Here is a 22,514-nt window from a genome sequence, read left to right as displayed (position 1 = left end):
GAAGTCTAAGGACTTCTCTGGAAATGCAAAGCATTTCTCATGTAAAACTCGAAGAGTTTCCACGCTTGGGCAAAAAAAATAATACACTTTTTTTTTTACCGTGGAAATGTGCTTTACACTCGAGAAACTCTTTGAGTTTCCCCGGAAGTCCAAGGGACTTCTCGGGCTAGCGTTTCTCAGGTTCTACTTTCACTTTGTGCTGTGAGTCACACGCGGCGGTTTATACTTCCTTGTCGGCCTCGTAGTCACAAATACTAGTATTTTCGTCAGAAATGCAAGGCATTTCCGTGTCTAGATTCTTTATATAACCTTTTAACCGTCTCACCCTGGTGCTAATTAATTTTCGAGTCTCATACTCGCTTGACAATACAAGACGAATCTTCTCAACTGCACGGCACAGTGGAATAAATTCAGATACCTGATTTTCAGTTATCCCGGCAAGTGATTTGTAAACGTGATTCTGTATATTTTTAATGAACCTATAACACGCGGGGAGATTGTTCTTCCCCGATTGTGATAGCTCATTCAAGGATTCAAAATCTGACATAATTGTTTCAGTGTCTAGTAAAATATTAAAACCTCGCTGTTGTAATTCTTTAATTTCAACAAGTATGGTATTTATATTTTCGTGATTCATATTATTATATATTTTTATATTTTTAAATGCATGAGCGTGGAAACTCGAAGAGTTTCTCCGGAAATGCTTTGCATTTCTCGTCCACGGAAATCGGAGATTTTCAGGGACTTCTCTGGAAATGCAAAGCATTTCTCATGCTAGCATCACCAAAAACAAAAATAAACAGATAGATGATGAGCGGTTATCACTTACTGGGTACTCTTCACCGGCCTACGGTTCTTTCATGAGTCCTTTGTTAGGATTTTTTTTTCTTGGTCTTATATTAGACCTTCGTGTTGTGATTTTTCCCTTAGGCACCTCATGTTACCGTTTATTTTTGGCCAACACTCTTTCTGAATGTTTCTATTGGTGGGCACCCAGGTGACGTAGAGCTTTATGCATCCATCTATCTGTTTATTTTTGGGGATCACTCACCCCATGAGGAACTTCTAGATCGTCAAATAACGGTCTAGAAGCTCGGGAGGGACGATACAACACAGAACAACCTTTACCTCTGATTCGAGTATGACAGCAAGTAAAGGCACAATGAACATGTAATCTTATCCTAACTTATCCTAACTTTTCCTATGACGACACAAACATGCAGGTGGGTCATTTTCTACGATCAGCAGCAGAGCAAAACCATCCATTGAATCGACCATTGGATGGTGCACAAAAGACACCCGCCATTGGCGGATTTAATTTATGGTTTTGCTTGCGCGTGCTGACTTTCGATCGACCCAAAGGTCTTAGGGAGCGATTTCGTATATAACCCAACTGTTACTTGCGAGTTGGAAATTCGCTCTAGCAGTGGGCGGGACTTGTTTAAAATATTTTAATTGTATGTTTTCTCGAGCGCGGTCATATAACAAGCACAGAAGAGCAAAACAGTCGGATATATTCAGTAAAACGAGGATATTGTTTGTAAAAAAATATATATTCTACGGTAAATAAATGATTACATGTTATGAACTCGATAAAATATTTTATCAAGGTGGCTTTCTCAGGGGAGCAAATCCTCTGACGACGACAACTCTGCAAAGCGTTACACACTCGTGGAGGAGTTATCGTCGTTTGTGTCAGCGATAAGAGTTATATAACAGAATGAAATCTTCTGTTTGAGCTTCTTTGAAAATGCTGTTTTGCGGATCCCATCTGCGACATGCTGTACAGAAGGTGGACAAATACCGAAATACCTACCGGCGGCGTTTATTGAGGGGAATACAATTTCTTCACCGGTTGCGTTTATAGATTTAATAGCTCTTCTTGCAACTGTTTTACAACGCCCTGTGTTACCCAGTAGGCAGTTCTTGCTCCGAGTGACCACGCGAAGATTGTTTATAGAGTTATCAAGTATGTTACCGTTAATGTGATCAATGACAAGACCTTTAGGAATCTCTCCAAAGAAACATTCGTAGATAAAACGATGGCAGTAATAATGTTTTCTTCCTTTTTCAGCAGTGAACATTCGATAACCAGTATTAGTTGCAAATCCGAGTGGTCGTCTTCGCGTGCAGTGTCTGACTATGCCGTCGCGTGATGCTTCATAATTTTTAATAGTTGGATGTGGAACAAATTCTTGTTCGGGGACGAATTCTTGATTCATTATACTATAAGCAAATCATTTGTCTAATTCATAATTTGTCTGAAAACTTATTTATGTAATCACGCTCCGAGAACGTGTTCGAGTCTGGATTTTTTTTATCATAATACCGTTTTAGTTCTCGATAGCGTTTCCCCCCACACGCTGAACATAATTGCGTTTTTCCTCGTACTCCAATGCCGCATCTGATACACGGTATCGGTCCTAGACTCCCACCGCGGACCTGTTGAGCATGTTGTCCACAGTATTCGTGTCTGCATGGTTTGCTACACGGCGCTGATGAATTTAGTTTAATCCACTTGCATGAGTGCGCGGGCGCACCAGAGAAATGCTTTGAGTTTTCGTTCATTATACATAATACTTTTGTCTATTTAAATACTTGTCTTAATTATAATAATGAGTTTTGAAAGACTATCCAGAATAAAACCTGGAAATCTCCAATTTCCCCGAGGTCGATTCGATCTTGACCGGTTAACTTTTGATCGACGACGACGAGAACTCACACTCGTAATTGGTGTTATCAAGAACGCCAAAGAAGAGTTTCGTCGTGATGGTGCCGCACATGTGTGGTCTTCGTATAAAATCATTTCTGAAAATGCCATCATTGATGGTACCATCAACGATACAATCGCGTCGAACATAATTGGGTATCTCGATGATAAAAAATATTTCATTCAGATAAAATTTATCGTTGGCGTCGACGACACGGAAACAGGTGAAACAACATGGATTATCAGAGACAAACTAGACCCTATTCTTGATGCCCGGCGGGGGAAAACCGTCGTCGTAACCAAAGACTCAAACCCGGGAGTACTTGTTGGGATTGATACACCGTATTATGCCAGAGCGTATCCTGTGACCGCAGTCATTTATGGAATTTATCCGATGAAGAAACCACGCGTTGATAAACTCGCCCCGATGAAGATGTCAGAGTCATTGATAAAATCCACAGGGTTGAATTGTGTAGCCGAGCGAGTAAGGGAACATTTTAAAAATGCCGCGCGAGGAAACGGCCTAACACCGCTAAGACAGACTAAAATAACAGCGTGGGCGGCAAAAGTAGTGGATGAAGGAGCGTCAATAAATGATGTTGCCGAGCTCGAACGATTACTAAAATTTCCTATAACGGTTTCATCGTTGACCGGTGAGGTATTGTACAAGAGTAAATATGATTCCCGTGGAGCACCAATAACTATTATCGATCATAACAGTCACGCCTGGACTGACTCGGTTAGGATATTTCCTCGAGATCGTGTTGTAAAGTATTATCCGGAATTGGAAAATGCTAGTGGTTCCACGAGCGGAAATGCCAGCATTTCTATGTTTGATTTTATTTATCAGATAAGTAAAACCGATCCAGTGTCGGTGTGGTTATTCCGAAGTGACCTCGAGGGAGAGTTTGATCAGTTTGTGAAACCCAACGGGGAGGTATACAGAACGGCGGCATTACATCACGAAATGAAAAAACTCGCAGAAAAATATCATGCGACGAACACTGATACGTTACTGACGCAGTGTTTTACTGTCCCGGGTGTTGTCACGCATATAGCCCGAGAACGAAATTCATGGAGACCAACCCCGAAGAGTTTTCTCGAGGATATTCAACAGAGCTGTATCGAATACGGGCACGGTGGTTTGTGGAATACCCAGTATGATCACCGCGATATGATATCCGTGGATATGACGGCGTGTTATCCAGGAAGTTTTCTTGGGCGGGGAGAATGTAGTGAGTATTTTGCGCGGTTTGGTCATATTACAAGCTCGATGACAAGAGTTGCCATAAACGGACCATTGCCTGATTTTGACCTGACCGGGGTTGCTTGTGTGTCGTCGTTTAAACTCGCTACGGGTTTACATCCTGTGTGTTATGCTTGGTTTGGTAAACATTTCGTTGAGAAGCGATGGGCACCAATAGTGTTATTGCGATACATGCTTGACAGTCGAATACTGCTGTCGCTGACGGTCAGTACCGCGATTATATGCTACTGTCGTCAAACCGAAGTTTGGTTGCCAACTCCGCAAGTCACCGTTGAGTGCGCTAGCGCACCAGAAACTGAAAATTTCCAGGAGTATCCAGAATCTTTTATCGACACTATCATCGAAAGAACTCCTAAAATTTCCCAAACTGATGAAAGCGCCGCAAAAGATCTAGGACGAAGAATAATAGGAAAATTTACTCAAGGTGGAGCGTATGATCATAAACTACATCATAGTCGATTAATCATGGACGAGGCCGAATTGGATCTTATTGTCGCTGATGCCGCCACGAATAATACGTTTTGTACCCGCGAAGATGTGTTTCTGTCAAACGGGGAAAAATTAGGAACTGTTTTTAGTTATATCGACGGAGAATCATCTCAGTACACACATTTGAGATCTTCGATGCTAGCTTATGTATCAATAAACCTATTGTCGATGATTAATAGGTTTCCCGTTGACGCAGTGAGAGTTGCAACGGATTCATTCTATATCGATAAAAAACACTTAGCGGCGTTGAATAAGGTTATACCGAATGATCCATCGTGGGGTTCATGGAGAATAAAAAATGAAATGTTGCATGGATATTGTGAATCAGCTGATGTTGAAATCGAGGATGAATATCGCGGCGCAGAAATATCTGGGAAATTTTCAATTTCTACGACAACTTCGCTGCCGCCGGTGCACGATCCTGTTGTGAGACATAGAACAGTTTATCTCAACGGGGCTGGTGGTTCCGGTAAGACAACTCGCGCGATAGAATTATTTAAAAACTCTGACATGATTGTGCTAACACCCACACATAGACTTGCCAGGGAGATGAGACAACGGGATGTTAACGCGTGCACGTATCACAGTTTTTTTAAATACAGCGGCGGCACATGGACTCCTACGCGAATGGGAACGAAATATATCCCTGGAATAATAATCTGGGATGAGATAGACACTGTGCCGTTGGATACATTAAAACAGTTTCTGGATTGGTTGCTAAAGAAAAATACCGCAGTGGTGATGTGCGGCGATCATGGTCAACCACCGCCATTTACAGGTGAATCTCCACACACGTGGCTGAAAACTTTTGTAGATTATTATGAGGAAATAACTAACGATGTTAGAGCACTCGATGAAACGCTGAAAGAGTTTAAGGCGTTGATCAGGCTACAAACCAATAAAGTCCAGTGTGAGATAATGCGTGAAATAATTCCAGAGACTTCGCTGAGCGACTTTTGGGAAACGTGGAAACCAGGTGATCTCATAGTGGCAAGTAGAAAGATAGTCAGGGACACACTTCAGCAGCGGTTATTTCAGTTACATCAGAAGAAATTTCCAATGCTGGTAGTGCCATTGTGTTATAGACCAGCTGATACGCGATTGCAGAATACCGACGTTGATATACCTGGGAGATCGGAAAAACAGAATTTAGTATTAAATGATATTGTCACAGTTGATATTGATGCTGTTGAACAGGCACTGAAAATGAGCAAATCCCCGTGGACGCTAGGATACGCTATGACCATCCACAGTTCGCAGGGACTAACTATTTCAGATACAACAGTTTGGATTGTTGATGATCGCATCGAGTGGTCAAATTTAGTTTATTTAGCCGTGTCAAGAGTAAGAAGGATAGGTCAGTTACGAAGAATTGTATTAGATGATGTTATCAACGACAGTATCAACAGATCAATCGCTGATGACACAATAAGAAAGAAATTAGCCGGTTACAAACAGAGCGACAAAAAAAATGGCAACGAGTTTGATCTCGACGAAACATTTATTATACAATTACAACAACAGCAGAATAATCACTGCGCGAGTTGTAATTGTTTATTGCTGTGGCAGTATTCGAAAAATAATCCAAGGCAATTTACCGTAGATAGAATAGATAGTAATCGCGGTCATACGCGTGAAAATGTAATGCTGACCTGTCTTGAGTGTAATCGACGCAGAGGTGCTGCTGCAGTTATTTAAGTGATCGAGGTGGTAATTGTGTATCCGTGGGAATCACCTGAAGTTGCTCGCGTGTGAACCCACGCTGAGGAGCAGTTGAATCTAATCTGTAGATTGCGTTTCTCCCAGTTGATCTGGTTATGCTGGATATCTTATGTGTTGTAACGCTCCATATAGGATCAGTTGCCCTTTTTTTTCCTCCTTCGAGTTCGCCGGGTTCGTATAAATACCTAACGGTGACATTACCCAGTAGTGGGGACGCTAGCGTCGTTGGCTGCGTTGAAACACGTTCACTGACGCGGGGTATATATTTTTTTGTGATTGCATTTACAGGCCTCATGTTTGTTGTTCTGGTAATTTCATTATTCAGTGCGTGGATCACGTTTGGCAGTCTTGCAACCCATTCACGAGATCTCGTATCGTAAATGAATTCCCTCGCGTACTGGTATCCGAATAATCTCTCAGCGAGTGTTCTATTAAATCGCTCAACAATTGCCTGATCCCGATGAATTTCAGTATGTCCTCGTCGTATGGTAACGTTATGCTGCTTTGTCAACGATGACACCGCGCCCTGAAATTCCTTGCCAGGATCAACTTGTAATAATCGTGGCCATCGCAGAGGTCCTCGTTGATAAATTCGTTTAAACGCAGAGGCGACTTCGGACGCTGTTTTAGTCGCTAACGGTTCTGCTTCTTTGTATCTACTAGCAACATCAACTACTGTTAGCGCGTATTTGTATGTTTTTCTACGGACAGTATCATGAGGCAGGAATAGTATGTCAGCCTGATGAACTTCATTGGGGGTACTAACATCAAAATGTGCAAAGTTGATTTGTCGAGGTGGTGGTAAGTAGATTTGCCATATTGCTTGTTTTGATAGCCAATTTTTGGCAACCTCGCGTGTTACTGATGCCGCGTTGGCGAGTTTATTAATTGCTGCATTACCTCTCCAGTATCCGGCCGGGGAATAATAAATCGCTTGCATTTTTATTAATTATCCAGCGCCTAATGCTAATTTAGATTTCATCGCTGATCTTATTAACCAATTAGCGAGTGACTCCTTAAATGATTTATTTTTTATGGCGCTTAGTGCATGAATTAATTTCACATCCGCGATATGCCTGTCTTGCAGATCTTTACTTCGATAAGCAATATCATGCATGTGACACGCTGCGTCGATAGCGTTTATCGGATACTCTCCCGGTTTTGGTTTAGACTGTTCATCAAGTCTGATATCTAGTCGTGTCCCTGGACCGCAGTAATTGTATCCTGGGAGATGCTTTTCTCCGGGATATTTAGCCCAAGGGGTACCTGGAAGTCGTCCGAGGGCGGCTGCAATGTCACCACCTCGTTTTTTTTTTGAAATCTAAATTTTTTTGTGCCACATCGCGTACACTTACCAGAAAGTGCTTGTCTGTTATTTTTTGTTGTAATGGTTGTTAGATCATTCGTAGGGGTTCGTGCCTTACACTTCACACAATATAGATCCATAATTATTATTCTTTATATACAAATGGAAATTACAGATTTTTCTGCGACAAAAAAGAAAGAGCCAGTTAAGCATAATTCAGTGCTACCAAACTCTATCCGCGCGATTATAATTGGGCCATCCGGTTCAGGTAAAACACAGCTGTTGCTGAACTTGATAATGAAGTGGATGAAATGGGATAAACTGTATTTGATAGCTCCATCTGTAGATGATCAACGATGCTATAACGTTATAAAAGATTTTAATGAGAGTGCAAGCGCGCTGAGTAAAGACGGTGAGGATGTTGTTGAATTTATCACTGATATCGAAGAAGCCCCCAGCGTCGAGGATCTTGATGAATCAATTAACAACCTAGTAGTGTATGATGATGTTATGTTGGACAAGCAAAAAAATCCCGCAAGAATATTTTCCCGGGGACGTCACAAAAACACTGATGTGATTTATGTTACTCAACGTTACACACAAATACCAAAAGTAATCAGGGATAACTGTAATCTTCTTGCGATATTCAATGGAGTTGATACACATACACTGAGAAATATTCATCAAACCTGGTGTGGTGGCGATATGGATTTAAATAAATTTAAAAATTTCTTCAGTCATGCTCAAAGAAAACCTCACGGATTTGTGACAATAAATTTACACGATCCCAGAACAAGATACCGTATTGGACTTGATACACTATTTGCAACATAAAAATGTTTTTCCTTGGAAACTCATTTCCCAGAGCAGCAGAGGGGATGGACCCGACCCATGGATTTTTCAATAACGACCCCGCCACGGAAACTGTTTCAGATTTATTGAAGTAACCCAAGTTGTCAGTGCAAACTCAACGAGTTTGTCCCTGGAAACTCTTCGAGTTTTCGGGGGACATTTTTTTTGTCCTGTATTCTGAATAGAAGGGTTATTTCGTCGAAATAAGCCCTCTATCGAGGAATAGTTTCCTGGAAGGGTTTATTGTGAAAATAGTTTCGGTCTGTTCGCCCCCTCTGCTGCTGAACATTACTATTTTTAAAATTTGATAAGCGACGGAAACGAACAACTTAGAGTCACACTTTCTAACCAAGATAAAGAAATCATGTGCTGATAGACTCACTTCTGTATTTTTTCTTCTAACTGACTAACATATCATAGGCAATGGAATGTTATTTCTTTTCGAGAGTATGGGGTAGCCCTAAAAAATTTTTGGGGAACTTGAAGCGATCGCCATAGCCATAGCTTCAAGTTCCCCAAAATTTTTTTAGGGCTACCCCATACTCTCGAAAAGAAATAACATTCCATTGCCTATGATATGTTAGTCAGTTAGAAGAAAAAATACAGAAGTGAGTCTATCAGCACATGATTTCTTTATCTTGGTTAGAAAGTGTGACTCTAAGTTGTTCGTTTCCGTCGCTTATCAAAATTTTAAAAATAGTAATGTTCTGTAAAAAGTGAGTGAGTGTTTCTTTTAGGTCTGTGCGGTTTTTTTTTTTTTTTTTTTTGTTGGTGATAATATGGATAATATAAGTTCGGGTACAACGAAATTTAAAGAATTAGGCCCAGAACTCGGTGTGGAGGGAAGAAATATACGCAACAGCAGCGGGAGCAAGAAATGCAGACCTAGCCAGTTAGCACTGAGGCATTCTGCTTTTGACAATGCCTTTCATGTCGTACACGTCGTCTTTTTTGGTGACACGACTTGATTTGAAATAAGTACGGGCTAGCGTTTTGGTGAGTACTTAACATCCATGGCTGTCTTGCTGAGCACCTTTTTCCTCCTTTACCACGCTCGGACAGAAAAATGAGTGTGTGGTGAGACAATTCCCACTCATGTTTAAAGCCTTTCAGTCAGGTTGTTAAGGACTAGTTAGTCCCACACCTGATTGGCTAAATTTAAAAGTAGTCTGTGAGTACATAAAAGCCTGGGGGGATGAAGCTCTCTTTCCTTCCCCAGGAGTAATTAAAAATCACGCGGTGCGTTATTAAACCAGTGATACATGCTCCATTAGAGCGAAAATCACTTTAATTCAAGTAAGCAAGCAAGCACGTTCGGGTACCGTCTCTAGCACTCTTGATGACACCAACTGTCTGGGTTATTTTCTTTCTTGCAAGCCCCTATGTTCCACTTCTGTTTGTGATAATAACTTGTGATACTTCACATTTTCTAAAGTAGAAATCTTTACAAGCCGTACAAAATACAAAACTTATATGACTTTGGCTTTTGACACTTGCACAGACTCTTCACTTTATAAGTGTCACGAGAAAATTGTATATCCCATTTTTACCATTTTCAAAAACACGCACACACTTGCAGCTTGACCAGAAATATGTACATTTTGTTTTGTGGATAAGTCACAGACAAGTCCAAGCATATATAGGTGGTTATGAACGTTAGGAATATCCCCTCATTTTTTCAGAAATATCAAAGCTTGTATGTGCATTTTCCCTTTTCCACTCTATATTAGTGCTTAGATTTGTTCCAAAAAAAAAGAAAAAAGAAACGAAACAATTTTGAAGAAAAAGAAACAACTGAATTTTGAATTCAGGTTTCTCTCTGTTTATAATTTTTTTCAAGTTGATGGTGCATGACAGAGTACATTCGCCTACCTTTCCAAAGTGAGAGGCATTTGTTCACATGTCATTGCCTTTGTTAAATTCGGTTTCATTGGTTAGTTATCGTTAATCTTTAATTTTTTTCATGCATTTCTTTTTGATAGAAGATTTAAGGCTTTCTATTGTTGTAACGGTATTTATGTTGTTTAGTCTGTTGATGAAATTATCTATAGCAAAGTGCTTAAGATTTTTCAGTTTCTTTTATTATTTCAAGCCCTACAAAAGGAGACCAAGTTTGTCTTCAAAGACGATTGAAACTCTAAATTACACGGGCGTGAAGGAAAACATCGTTGTGTTTGATCTAATCATGCTTGCCGTATCTCTTTGTGTTTTAGAGGTCATATTTCTTCTTAAGTAAATACACGCATCAATAGACAGACAGATTGGGTCATCATCCTTGAGTTTCACTGTACTTTCGGTTCTTTACTTCATACAAGCCCCAAATTTATTAGTTTGAAAACGAAAAGATAACATGCCCCTCAATACTGTAACACGTCTGTTCTGACTCTACCGATGTGAGTGTGAGTGTTTATGTCGAAATGTTTAAGTGAGATATAAAAAAAATGGTCAGTTTGAAAACGCGAACCAATACTGTGACGCTCAGTATTTTGATGTGGTAAGAGGAAATGGTACAACACACACAAAGAGGGCTTGTAAGTTCACATTTCAGTCTGTCTGCACTGTAATGGTAACAACGCAAGAACACAGGGATTATTATGCCACACAGTCCTAGAACAAAACAATGCATCACCCGTTGTAAGCCATTTCATTGGCTATACTTATTTTCTTACCGCGTTCGCTTCGAATTGACTTGAGTAGCTATTCAGACAGTGACGAGAATGGCCATGCTTTACTGGGTCTATCCTATAGGCGATTTATATAAAAAAAATATTTTTAAAAATTAAACTAATGCACGAACATTCGTACCATGGGCGATCCCATGGAAATTGTGTCCGTCTTATTGCAAAATACATCAACATTTAATTTAACCGTGCAGATCGCTAGAACAAACCTCTGATAATATACATTTTGAAAAGTGTTGTGTGACACGGATTGCCATTGTCGCTTGGTGTCTGCTTTCTTGTTCGAAAAGAGATCGTTTCGTCTTGACTATAAAAATTTAATTTAACTAAGTTTTACGCACTACTTGAACTCATACATTTACGTTGTAGGTGTAAGCCGTCTTTCTCAGTTTTCTGGAAGTTCCTTTTTGCGCTTCTCAGATATGATACTATTTTTTATGGACCGAACGAAATTTCTTTTGGCGTGAATCAGGACTCGTGGTTTTGTGTCATAATTGGAGAGCATTGATTAAAGCTCAGTTATGTCGTCTTCGAAATCGCTGACACGGATTTGAACTAACACTTCAGGTTTTGTGTGAGGCGATACGGTACATCATTGCTTTTTACTTCCTCAATGAAATCGTTTCATCTTATTGCAAAATTACATTTGACTAGGTTTCATACGCAGCAGGTCCCTGTATATAAGGAGAGTGTCTTAGCGTCAGAGTATTCATTCCGCTCTCAAACGACCAAGAAGATGGAAGAGTCAGCACAGATCGACCTGCTGGTCAAATATTTGCTAAAAGTCATACGAAAGCATAATTCACATGCGAAAGTGGCAACAAAACTTACTCTTTTGATCGTTGATTTGATGAGAGTCATACGAAAGTGTGTAAGTGCTAATGAAGTTTGCTATATCTGCAAAGGTAAATGGGTATTTGTCTCCAGAATACCTGCTTCGTCTAAGAAAGAGAGACAAAAGTCAAGATACCTAATATCGTTGTCAGGAGAAAGGACACTGGAATTCAGAGTGCCCTACGAGAAAAGAGAAGAAACAAAAACAAGACGAAACAGAGAAGAGGGATTCAGAAGAAGAAGAAATTGAAGATGATGAAGAACTTGTGCCAGTAAAGACATGGAAATGGAAAAATTGACAATGTGAGCCGATGCGTTGGCCCTGATGTGAAATTTCATACTACCTTCTAAAAGAGAATAGACCAGAAAGAACACGTACGTGTCTCTTGGTCTTGACATTGTATAATAAGGATGGCGTGTTTTGTTTTCTACTCACACTTTATGAAATTGTGCCCTTTCACCTATCTCTATCCCTCTGGATCATGTTTTAGTTAGAATTGAAATGGAAGGATGTTTTCCTTCACGCACGCTCTTTAGGCATGCAAGTCGGTAAACAATAGTCAGTCTATTCCTCCATTATTTTGTGTCTTGATGTTTCCTAAATCACACACTGATGCCATAAAATAACGGGTTAAATGGGTTTTGTAGTGTTAGAAGTGGGGGTGGGTGGGGTGGGGTGGGGTGTAGGTGTTTGGCAGAGTTGGTCATTGCAGGTGAGGGCTTAGGTGCTTTCAAAAAACTTTTACTTCTTCACTCTGTGTTGATAGTATATTTGGGGTTTGTATGCGTTCGCGTACGTTTGTGTGGATAGTTTATTTGGGGTTTGTATCATCTCCCTTCTGTGTTGATAGTATATTTGGGGTTTGTATGCATTCGCGTACGTTTGTGTGGATAGTTTATTTGGGGTTTGTATCATCTCCCTTCTGTGTTGATAGTATATTTGGGGTTTGTATGCGTTCGCGTACGTTTGTGTGGATAGTTTATTTGGGGTTTGTATCATCTGCCTTCTGTGTTGATAGTATATTTGGGGTTTGTTTTTTCCTCTTCCCTCTGTATGTGTGTGTGTGTGTGTGTGTGTGTGTGTGTCTGCGCGCGTACGTTGTGTGGGTGTGTGTATTTGTCTCTGTTTGTCCGTATAAAACTCACTTTATCCCTATCAGATACACTCTACCTACCTACCTGCAGTAGCGTGCATTCAGGTCAGCCACTTGCAACACTGTTGATATTTATCCCTAGTGTTCAGTACAGTGACGTCACTGACGCTGGAAATTTCGAGACTATAAATATCGACTTGGGGATTTCCACATTTTGTAGCTATACATATATACTAGAATTCATAAACAGGAACGTCACTCAAGCTGAGGCTATAAAAAGATAGTGGGATTTTCCAAAGGAAAACCCACAAGTTGGAGCTATAAATAGATAGTGGGATTTCATAGGAATTTCAGCTGATTATAGATACATAGGTATTTATCGACGATCGTCACAGAAGTTGATATTGTAAGTAGTTACTAATTTTATCTATTTTATAGTGTGTGTATTTATGTGTGTGTGTGTGAGTATGTCTGCGCGCGTACGTTGTGTGTTTCTGTGTGTGTGTGTGTGTGTGAGTATGTGTGTGTGTGTGAGTATGTCGGCGCGCGTACGTTGTGTGTGTGTGTGTGTGTGTTTGTGTGTGTGTGTGTGTCTGCGCGCGTACGTTGTGTGTGTCTATTGGTCTCTGTTTGTCCGTATAAAACTCACTTTATCCCTATCAGATACACTCTACCTACCTGCAGTAGCGCGTATTCAGGTCAGCCACTTGCAACACTGTTGATATTTTATCCCTAGTGTTCAGTACAGTGACGTCACTGACGCTGGAAATTTCGAGACTATAAATATCGACTTGGGGATTTCCACATTTTGTAGCTATACATATATACTAGAATTCATAAACAGGAACGTCACTCAAGCTGAGGCTATAAAAAGATAGTAGGATTTTCCAAAGGAAAAACCCACAAGTTGGAGCTATAAATAGATAGTGGGATTTCATAGGAATTTCAGCTGATTATAGATACACAGGTATTTATCGACGATCGTCACAGAAGTTGATATTGTAAGTAGTTACTAATTTTATCTATTTTATAGTGTGTGTGTTTATGTGTGTGTGTGAGTATGTCTGCGCGCGTACGTTGTGTGTTTCTGTGTGTGTGTGTGTGTGAGTATGTGTGTGTGTGTGAGTATGTCGGCGCGCGTACGTTGTGTGTGTGTGTGTGTCTGCGCGTTTACGTTGTGTGTGTCTATTGGTCTCTGTTTGTCCGTACAAAACTCACTTTATCCCTATCAGATACACTCTACCTACCTACCTACAGTAGCGCGTATTCAGGTCAGCCACTTGCAACACTGTTGATATTTTATCCCTAGTGTTCAGTACAGTGACGTCACTGACGCTGGAAATTTCGAGACTATAAATATCGACTTGGGGATTTCCACATTTTGTAGCTATACATATATACTAGAATTCATAAACAGGAACGTCACTCAAGCTGAGGCTATAAAAAGATAGTGGGATTTTCCAAAGGAAAAACCCACAAGTTGGCGCTATAAATAGATAGTGGGATTTCATAGGAATTTCAGCTGATTATAGATACATAGGTATTTATCGACGATCGTCACAAAATGGAACGAAAAAATTGAAAAAGAAGAAGAAAATGAGAAGAGGAAGAAAGAAGAGGAGAAGGAAGAGAAGAAAGAAGAGGAAGAGAAGAAAGAAGAGGAGGAGAAAAAAAGAAGAAAAAGAGTGTAGGAGATAAAATAAGAACTTGGTGGAGAAAAAGAAGAAATTAGAAGAAGAAGAAGAAAACCCAAAGGCCCTTTTCAGGGCCCCCATATTTCTCGAAAAGAGATAGCCTTTCCATTGCCTACCCCTTTTTTATTTTGTTTTTATTTTTTTTAAAATAGAGACCCTCCCTGTTTCAATTTTACATAGACCCTATACAGTCCCAAGGGGTTTTTGGCCATGTTAAATTTACATAGACCCTATATTGTCCCAGGGGTTTTGGCCTTGTTAATTCCCATAGACCCTATATTGTCCCAGGGTTTTTGGCCATGTTAATTCCCATAGACCCTATATGTTCCCACGATTTTTCTCCATGTTAAATTTACATAGACCCTATATGTTCCCAAGGGTGTTTTTAATGATAAATCCCATAGACCCTATAGGATCCCCCTTCACTACTGATGACACGACGAATATTCCATATAATGGTGGATGTTAATGTCTTTGACGTGAACATTTATATAGATATATTGTCAGAATTCATTAATTTTCATCTGGATGGGGTACAAGTAAATTTAAATGTTGAGTTAACATTATTTAGGCAATCAATACATATGTGTAGTTCTCCTCTTGGTTCCAGATCATAAAGATAAATAACACAAAAGTGTTAAAATTCTCGATTCACAAAATAAACCCCCAAAAAACAACAACACTAAAAAGGGAAGCACATGCAGGGGCCATGAGACTACTTGCTGCCGTACCCATTAGTGGATGTACTTTACTATTAAAATTGAATTTTTTATTTGAATTTTGTTATTTTGCAAATATCTTCACTGGATAGTTTATTACTATAAAGATTATTGTCAAGAAAATATTTACACGCCTTAATAGCATCTGCATGTGATATGTTTGTGTACAAATGAGGTTAAATTGAAAGATACAAGGTGGGAATTATGAGGTAGTTGTGGAATATACTTCAACTTTTTAACGAACTCAGTTATATATTATCCTATTAAGGAAATGATTTCATTAAAGGTTGCAAAATACTATCTATGAATTCGTAAGTACCTTACCTTTTCATAAATTATCTCACGACATTTGCTCTTAATTAGCCTATATTAATAATGTATCTTTTATGACATTTATTTCTCTTATAAACTCTTAGCAGGGTTATATTCCATGACCAGAAGGAGAGAGAGAGAGAGAGAGAGAGAGAGAGAGAGAGAGAGAGAGAGAGAAAAGTTCAGGCTTTCTTAAAGGCACAATAGTGCAGCTGACGGTGAATTTTCTTGCAAAAATGTTGGGACATTTATGTATATCAACTGATTAAATACTATTTAAAAGGCATTTCTGGGGTAATATCAAGTACGTAGGGGTTCTCGTTATGAAATACGAGCTCTCTGAAATCTTTGTACGTAGAGTAACGAATCTACCGTCTCCATGTTGAAATCCCGCTCGGCAGTGATCGGCAGATCCCGAATGAATAACACACATAATTCCGGTGACCGAAATTTGCATAATTATAGGCCACATTGTAAACACTGAAGATGATGACGTAAAACACAACCACGCTACGAGACCGCCCAAAATGTAAACAACGGTGAGTATGATCTTCTTCTATCTCGTTCTTTTCTTCTTATCCTTTTACTTTCTAATTTTAATTTTGAGAGGAAACAATGAAATGTATGTAGAACTACTTTTATAGTTATATTTCAAAGTTTTTGTGGTACGAGAATAATTTAAATCGACGTGCTCTGTACAGTATTGCAAAAACTCACAGGTACTCACTCTATTTCTTGCCCAGTAGAATTCGTAGTCCCTTCCATCCCCACCACTCAATTTTATAAACGAAAAGCATGAGGGATATTTAAAAATGCTCAAAATTGAGTAATTTCATTAATCAATTTATAAATTCTAACCAGATTGTCACCAGTGGACCCCTAATACCCATCTTTCTGACATTTCAAACAAAGCGGAAAAGAATTTCTCCAAGTTAATACTTTACATACACAAGGTTCTTTTTTTTTAATCTGCGACTAGAATATGGAATCTAGGTTCAAAACTCGGGGCCATATCATAAAAAAGTACACACACAAACGTACAGTCACTTGTCAGCTGAAGTTTGACCACAGCTTTATTCTTGGACATGTTTATTGGGTATTGTGCACACTGAGTAAATAGACACATAGAGTTTGCTTTGGTGCCCATTCGAGGAAAGTAGGGGCCCTTTTTAAATTTTAGATCCCCACCCCACCCAACACTTGACCTGATCCAGCCCAAAAAAACTTCTATCAAATCACAACATCTCATGTATTAATTTCTGATCCAAAGTTAGCACTATATTCCTATAAGTTTAATAAGTAATCATGAATATATTAGTTGTCAAATTATGAAATACATTTACAGATTAAAATTCATTAGATAGACTTAAATCAGCTCACTTTCAAGCTCAATTCTAGAGCGACCTTTAAGAGGAAGAGGGAGAATGAGGCATGGAACAAGAAGTTGAAAAACCAGATGGGGGAGAGGAGAAAGACATGCTGTGCAGCCTAAAAACTGAGCTGACCAAGCTCTACACATAGTTCAGACAAGGCAGACAAGAATGAGGGTAATTGTTTATTTATATCTTGCAAAACAAGTATTGATAGATATTGAAAAATGTTTGGTACTAAGTAAGTTGGCAAAGACTCTAATATCTATGTCAGTAGTGTTTTGCACAACTTAGAAAACGCATACTTGTATTAAAGGATTAGTTATTTTACCAAACAATGTATGTTTAAACTGCTTTACTTTTTGTTGCTACTCAACACCCCACCCCAATATAATTTGATAAAGGAAGACTATGCACAGATACCATAGAAAATACAGAGGCCACCTCATTTATATGGCCACCTTATATAATACCAAAATGGTAAAAGTATTATGGAGACAATCTCATAGAGTACCCCATTGCACGATGAAATACATATAATTGATATGAAACTAAATACAAAAGGTTTTAACATGGGTCACTTAAATGTACAAGGTATAGTGGAAAAAATAGAACAAATTAAGTTAATGTTGTCTTCCAAGGAAAATATTATGCATGTTTTAGGACTCACTGAAACCAAATTAAATGCTAGCCACAATGATAATCTATTTCACTGTCAAGGCTACACAATAAACCATTATGCAGGGACAGAGAGACAGCGGGGGGGAATCTTGTATACATTACAAGATGTAAATGCAGAAAGGCAACCTGACTTGGGGTCACATGAAATTGAGAGTATTTGGGTGGAAATTTCTCAAAATAATGCAGAATCATTCCTAGTTGGTTTCATTTATAGGTCACCTTCATCCAAAGCAATTTGGAATGATAACTCTCTGAAACAAATAGAAAATGTTCATGCACAGGAGAAAGAAACATATATACTCAGCAGTGTAATTAAGGACCTACTCAATACTCAAATAAGGAGTAACTGGATGGAATTTTTTTAATCATTAGGCCTAGTCCAGCTGGTAAATGAGCCCACAAGTGTAACAGAAATATCAAGCACTCTTATTGATCACATTTATACCAACCTACCAAACAATGTGGCTTATGTTAATGTACCAAATGTTGGTCTTAGTGACCACTATCCTACTTTTTTGACAAGAAAGGTTAAATGCAACATAAATAGGAACAATACACACAAAACTATCACTTATAGATCTTTCCAAAATTGAAGTAAATAACAATTTCAGGATGACCTATATAAAGTTCCATTGAATATTATCCAAAATTTTGATGACATATGTGAAGCTCTAAAAGTGTGGACTGATTTATGAATGTAGTCTCTAAGCATGCACCACTAAAAGTACATTGAGATTTGAGTAAAGTATGAAATCCAACCTAACTGATTTACTACTGAAATTCTAGATACTACAAAGACACGAGACCAATTGAAGGCTATGGGAAACCATGCACAATATCAAGTATGGGGAAATAACATAACAAGTATGATTGAAAAGGCTAAAAAAAAACCTTATTATCAATCAATGCTTGAAAACACAAAGAGCAACACAAACTCCATTTGGAAAGTCTTCAGTGAACTCATTGGGGTAACACACAAAGATCAGACAAATAAAATTCACTCACTTCTGGTAAATGACACAAAAGTCATTGATGACACTGACATTGCAAATATTTTGAGTGATTTTTTTTCACTAACATTACCACTAAGTTAAAAGAACCAGTGATAGAAAACAACTATAATGAACTGAAAAATGCCTAAGGTGGGATGTTTCTCTATCCCACAGGTATAAAAAAAACTGCTAAAAAATGTCTCAGTAAACTTGATATCAAGAAAGCTACAGGACTTGATCAGACTGGTCCACCACTCATTAAAACTTCTGCCTCAGCTATTTCAGATAGCATAACATAACATTTATAATCAATTTAAATATTGCAACCTCATCTGTCCCCAAAATATGGAAAACTGCAAAAGTAATGCCTATGCACAAATCTGGTTCTAAGAATATGCTGATAACTACCAGCCAATTTCAGTACAACCAAAACTTGTCAAAATTGATTGAAAAACATGTCCATGGCTCGTTCATGTCATATTTAACGAAACAGTTACTTTACATCCTATTCAATCAGGCTCTAGACAGAAACATTCATGTGAGACTGACTTGATCTCTCTAACTGATAATTGGCTTCAACCACTTGATCAAAGTTGAATAATAGGATCTCTATTTGTAGATTTCAGGAAAGTTTATTGGTTGGTGTACATTAAATTCTTTTAAGAAACTGAAAATCAACCAATGTGATGAAAGCACAATTAGATGGTTTACTTCAAAGTTAAGTGAGAGAACACAACATGTTTATATAAATAATGTTCTGTCGGAACCTGGAACAATTAGATATGGAGTACCACAAGGTTCAATTTTAGGTCCATTACTATTGATACTTTTTATTAATGGCCTACCACTTTTTACTAAGGGACTCAATTTCATCTACAGATCTCTATGCAGATAACACAACATTGTCAGACATCCAAAACATAAGCACAAACTATAAATTTATTTACAGGATGCCCTAAACAAACTGGACAACTGGTGCACATGCAATGGCATAGTGGTAAATACTGGAAGAACTAAAATATTACTTATCTCAACATGGCAAAAAAGAACAAATCTTGGTAGTGATGAACTATGTCTGACATGGAAGGATACAAATTTGCAAATGGTTTGTCATGATAGACTACTTGGTGTTTTGGTACATAATAACCTATCATGGACTGATCTTGTCAGTAAAAAAGTTAATGCAAGTTTATGGCTTTTCAGTAGGATAAGGTACATAAAACTATTTTATAACAGTTACATACAACCCTATTTAGACTACTGTAACACAGTGTGGAGTAATTCAAATGATAGAATGATAGCAAAGCTGGCATATCTTAAAACAAGTGCATTCAGGCTATATCAATCCAGAAAGTAAGCAAGGAAAAATTTAGCTGGTAAGTTAAAATTATTACCTATTAAAGACTGAATCCGGCTGAGAAAAGCCAAAGTAATGTACATGATATCCAATAATAGTGCTCCTGAATATTTACAATCACTATTCAAGTATAGGCTACCTGGTAATACTCCACAACTGTGATCCATGTCTACCAAACAGTATAAAATTCCCAAACCAAATAAGGAATTATTCAAAAAATGTTTCCAGTACTCTGGAACTTTGCTCTGGAATAGTATTCCAGTTGACTTTAGAAATGCCAACTCTATTTCCTTCTTCCAAACCAATATATACAGCGGCTTCAGAGATACACTTAAAATAGATAAATTCATTTCTATGAGGGCCTAAAGGTAGATTAGCTAAAATCATTTCATATATAGGTATTAGTGATCTACGCTAGTGGCATACAAACATTCAATACTATTAAGGTCAACTTGCTCTTTTTCAATTTAATTAATAAACCAACTTAAGTAATACATTTATTAGTTTTATTTTTTAAAAATACAAAATGGGAACAAAAAGTCTATGCAATATTACTTCGGAGTTCAGCAATTAGACCTGACTAGATTGCAGTTTTTTTATAAAATTAGACATGTACAGAATTCATATAGCCATTTAAGTCTTATGAAACAAATACTACACTTTTATTCTTCTGTTTTAAATATGATGCATGCCTTAATGTGTATTTCTAAAGCCCCAAAATATGTTAAGATAATACTATATATGCAATATCATGATAAACATAAGGACTTAATAATCCTAAATTGTTTTATTTATCCAGAATTAAGACTGACATGAAGGCTTGCAAGAAACATTTTTTTTTTCTTCATATCTGATCTAACATTTTTGGGTAAGAATTTTAATTGCCCAGTCTGCTTGGCATTCAATGTTTCCACTTTTGAACTGGTGATTACTGTAATTGATTTCTGTATAACAAATTTACTCGATTCAATGGCAATTGTGAAATTTCTTTAATTCTTTCAATAATTTTTATATATTCCTTAAGCGTGTTATTGCCAAAGCTTAACATTTTTATGTACAAAATGTATATCACAAAAGGTATGAATAACTTGACATGTATGTTAGCTACATTACAGAAAACCTCTTTCTGTATACAGGATATGTGTAGCACATACCTATGAATGTACAACTTGCACTTTGTACCAATAAAATCAAAATACTACATCAATTTACAAACAACTAAAACCTTGATAGTTACTCTTACAATACAACATTAACAATGAATTCCATTTCCAAGGTGGACTCTAAAAGATTGATAATTGATGTACATACATGATTGTTGTAAATGTTATTTCTTTGCAACCACAGTGAAAAATTTTTAAAATTGTAAGCCGTCCAAAAACAGACATGCATACATATGCAAATGATAAGGACTTTGTTTTAATTTACAATTGATACTCATTGAGTAGATTCTTTTCATTACCTGATTTCAATGTGGGTACCTCACTATACTAAACAAATCTAAGCTGCAGTCAGCCATTCCTATTTGATCCCAATGTAGGAGTCTCTGACTTCTAGAAATGCTCCCCAAAAACTTTGAGCTGTCCATCTTAACATAAACTATCAGTTCTAGTTGCGATGGAACTTTCAGTGTTCATGTCAAAATAAAAACCATGTGCAGTTTTGATCCACGTGTATTTCACAGTGGAATTTGTTGATCGAAGATGAATAACATTTGAATAAGCACATGCTCCTATTATTTCTTAAAATATATTTTTTTACATTTTAGAAATAGCATATTACAATTGGAATAATTTTTCAGATTTTTCAAGATCTAATCCTTGATGAGGATGTATATGCCTTGTCCAGGATGTACAGACGAAATGTTCTTGTCCTCAACGATAAAGTTGACTTGATAAGTGCCAACAGTCATGCCACCTACAGGCAGTTCATACTATGGCAACATGGAAGGTTGGGGTCTGGACAGAGACATGTAATTCCCTCTTGCTGTTTCTGGCAGATACATGACAAATATCCCGATGGACAATACACTGGCTTCATCCCCTCTAGGCTTGCATGAACTTAAACACTTTCTTGCATGTATGAGTTTGTATATAAATGAATACAATTGATTTTATTCATTGTTTTCTTATAAATGCACATAAGATTGCATCAAACAATAATGCTTTCAGATTTTTTTTAACACCAGTCTATTTCTGCTTATAAACAATGTGGGCACGATCATAAATAATCAATATAAAAAGTTTTCAGCAACTGCAGATACAATATTATACATTATTTTATTTTCAACTACTGATATTTCAGGATATTATATAAAGTGTAACCTGCCTTAGCTGACACCTCCATATATCAGACACTGTTTCATATTTTACATAACTAAAATCGAGAGATCTCCTTCACCAAACCAAAACTAGAGTTGATGGTGGTTCTTGAG

The 22,514-nt window shown here is 37.8% G+C and overlaps 2 protein-coding genes across 2 annotated transcripts in view; one reads left to right on the top strand and one right to left on the bottom strand.

Moving 5' to 3' along the window:
- Positions 1 to 22,514, bottom strand: part of LOC149780716 (heat shock 70 kDa protein 12B-like) — a 111,282-nt gene that overhangs the window by 55,314 nt on the left and 33,454 nt on the right. The gene's annotated exons all lie outside the window — the stretch shown is intronic.
- LOC149780718 (P2X purinoceptor 7-like) lies at positions 15,909 to 22,196 on the top strand. The gene is made up of 3 exons (XM_089937767.1): positions 15,909 to 16,219; positions 17,079 to 17,227; positions 21,882 to 22,196. Exons 2-3 carry the CDS (start codon positions 17,222 to 17,224, stop codon positions 22,137 to 22,139), a joined length of 264 nt encoding a protein of 87 aa, XP_089793893.1. The 5' UTR covers positions 15,909 to 16,219; positions 17,079 to 17,221; the 3' UTR covers positions 22,140 to 22,196.

The sequence above is a fragment of the Sinohyriopsis cumingii genome, chromosome 16 (genome assembly GCF_028554795.1).
Source record: "Sinohyriopsis cumingii isolate HCF-2022 chromosome 16, ASM2855479v2, whole genome shotgun sequence".
NCBI lineage: Eukaryota > Metazoa > Mollusca > Bivalvia > Unionida > Unionidae > Sinohyriopsis > Sinohyriopsis cumingii.
The sequence above is the reverse complement of the archived record's forward strand: the minus strand, read 5'-3'. Positions and strand labels throughout refer to the sequence as shown.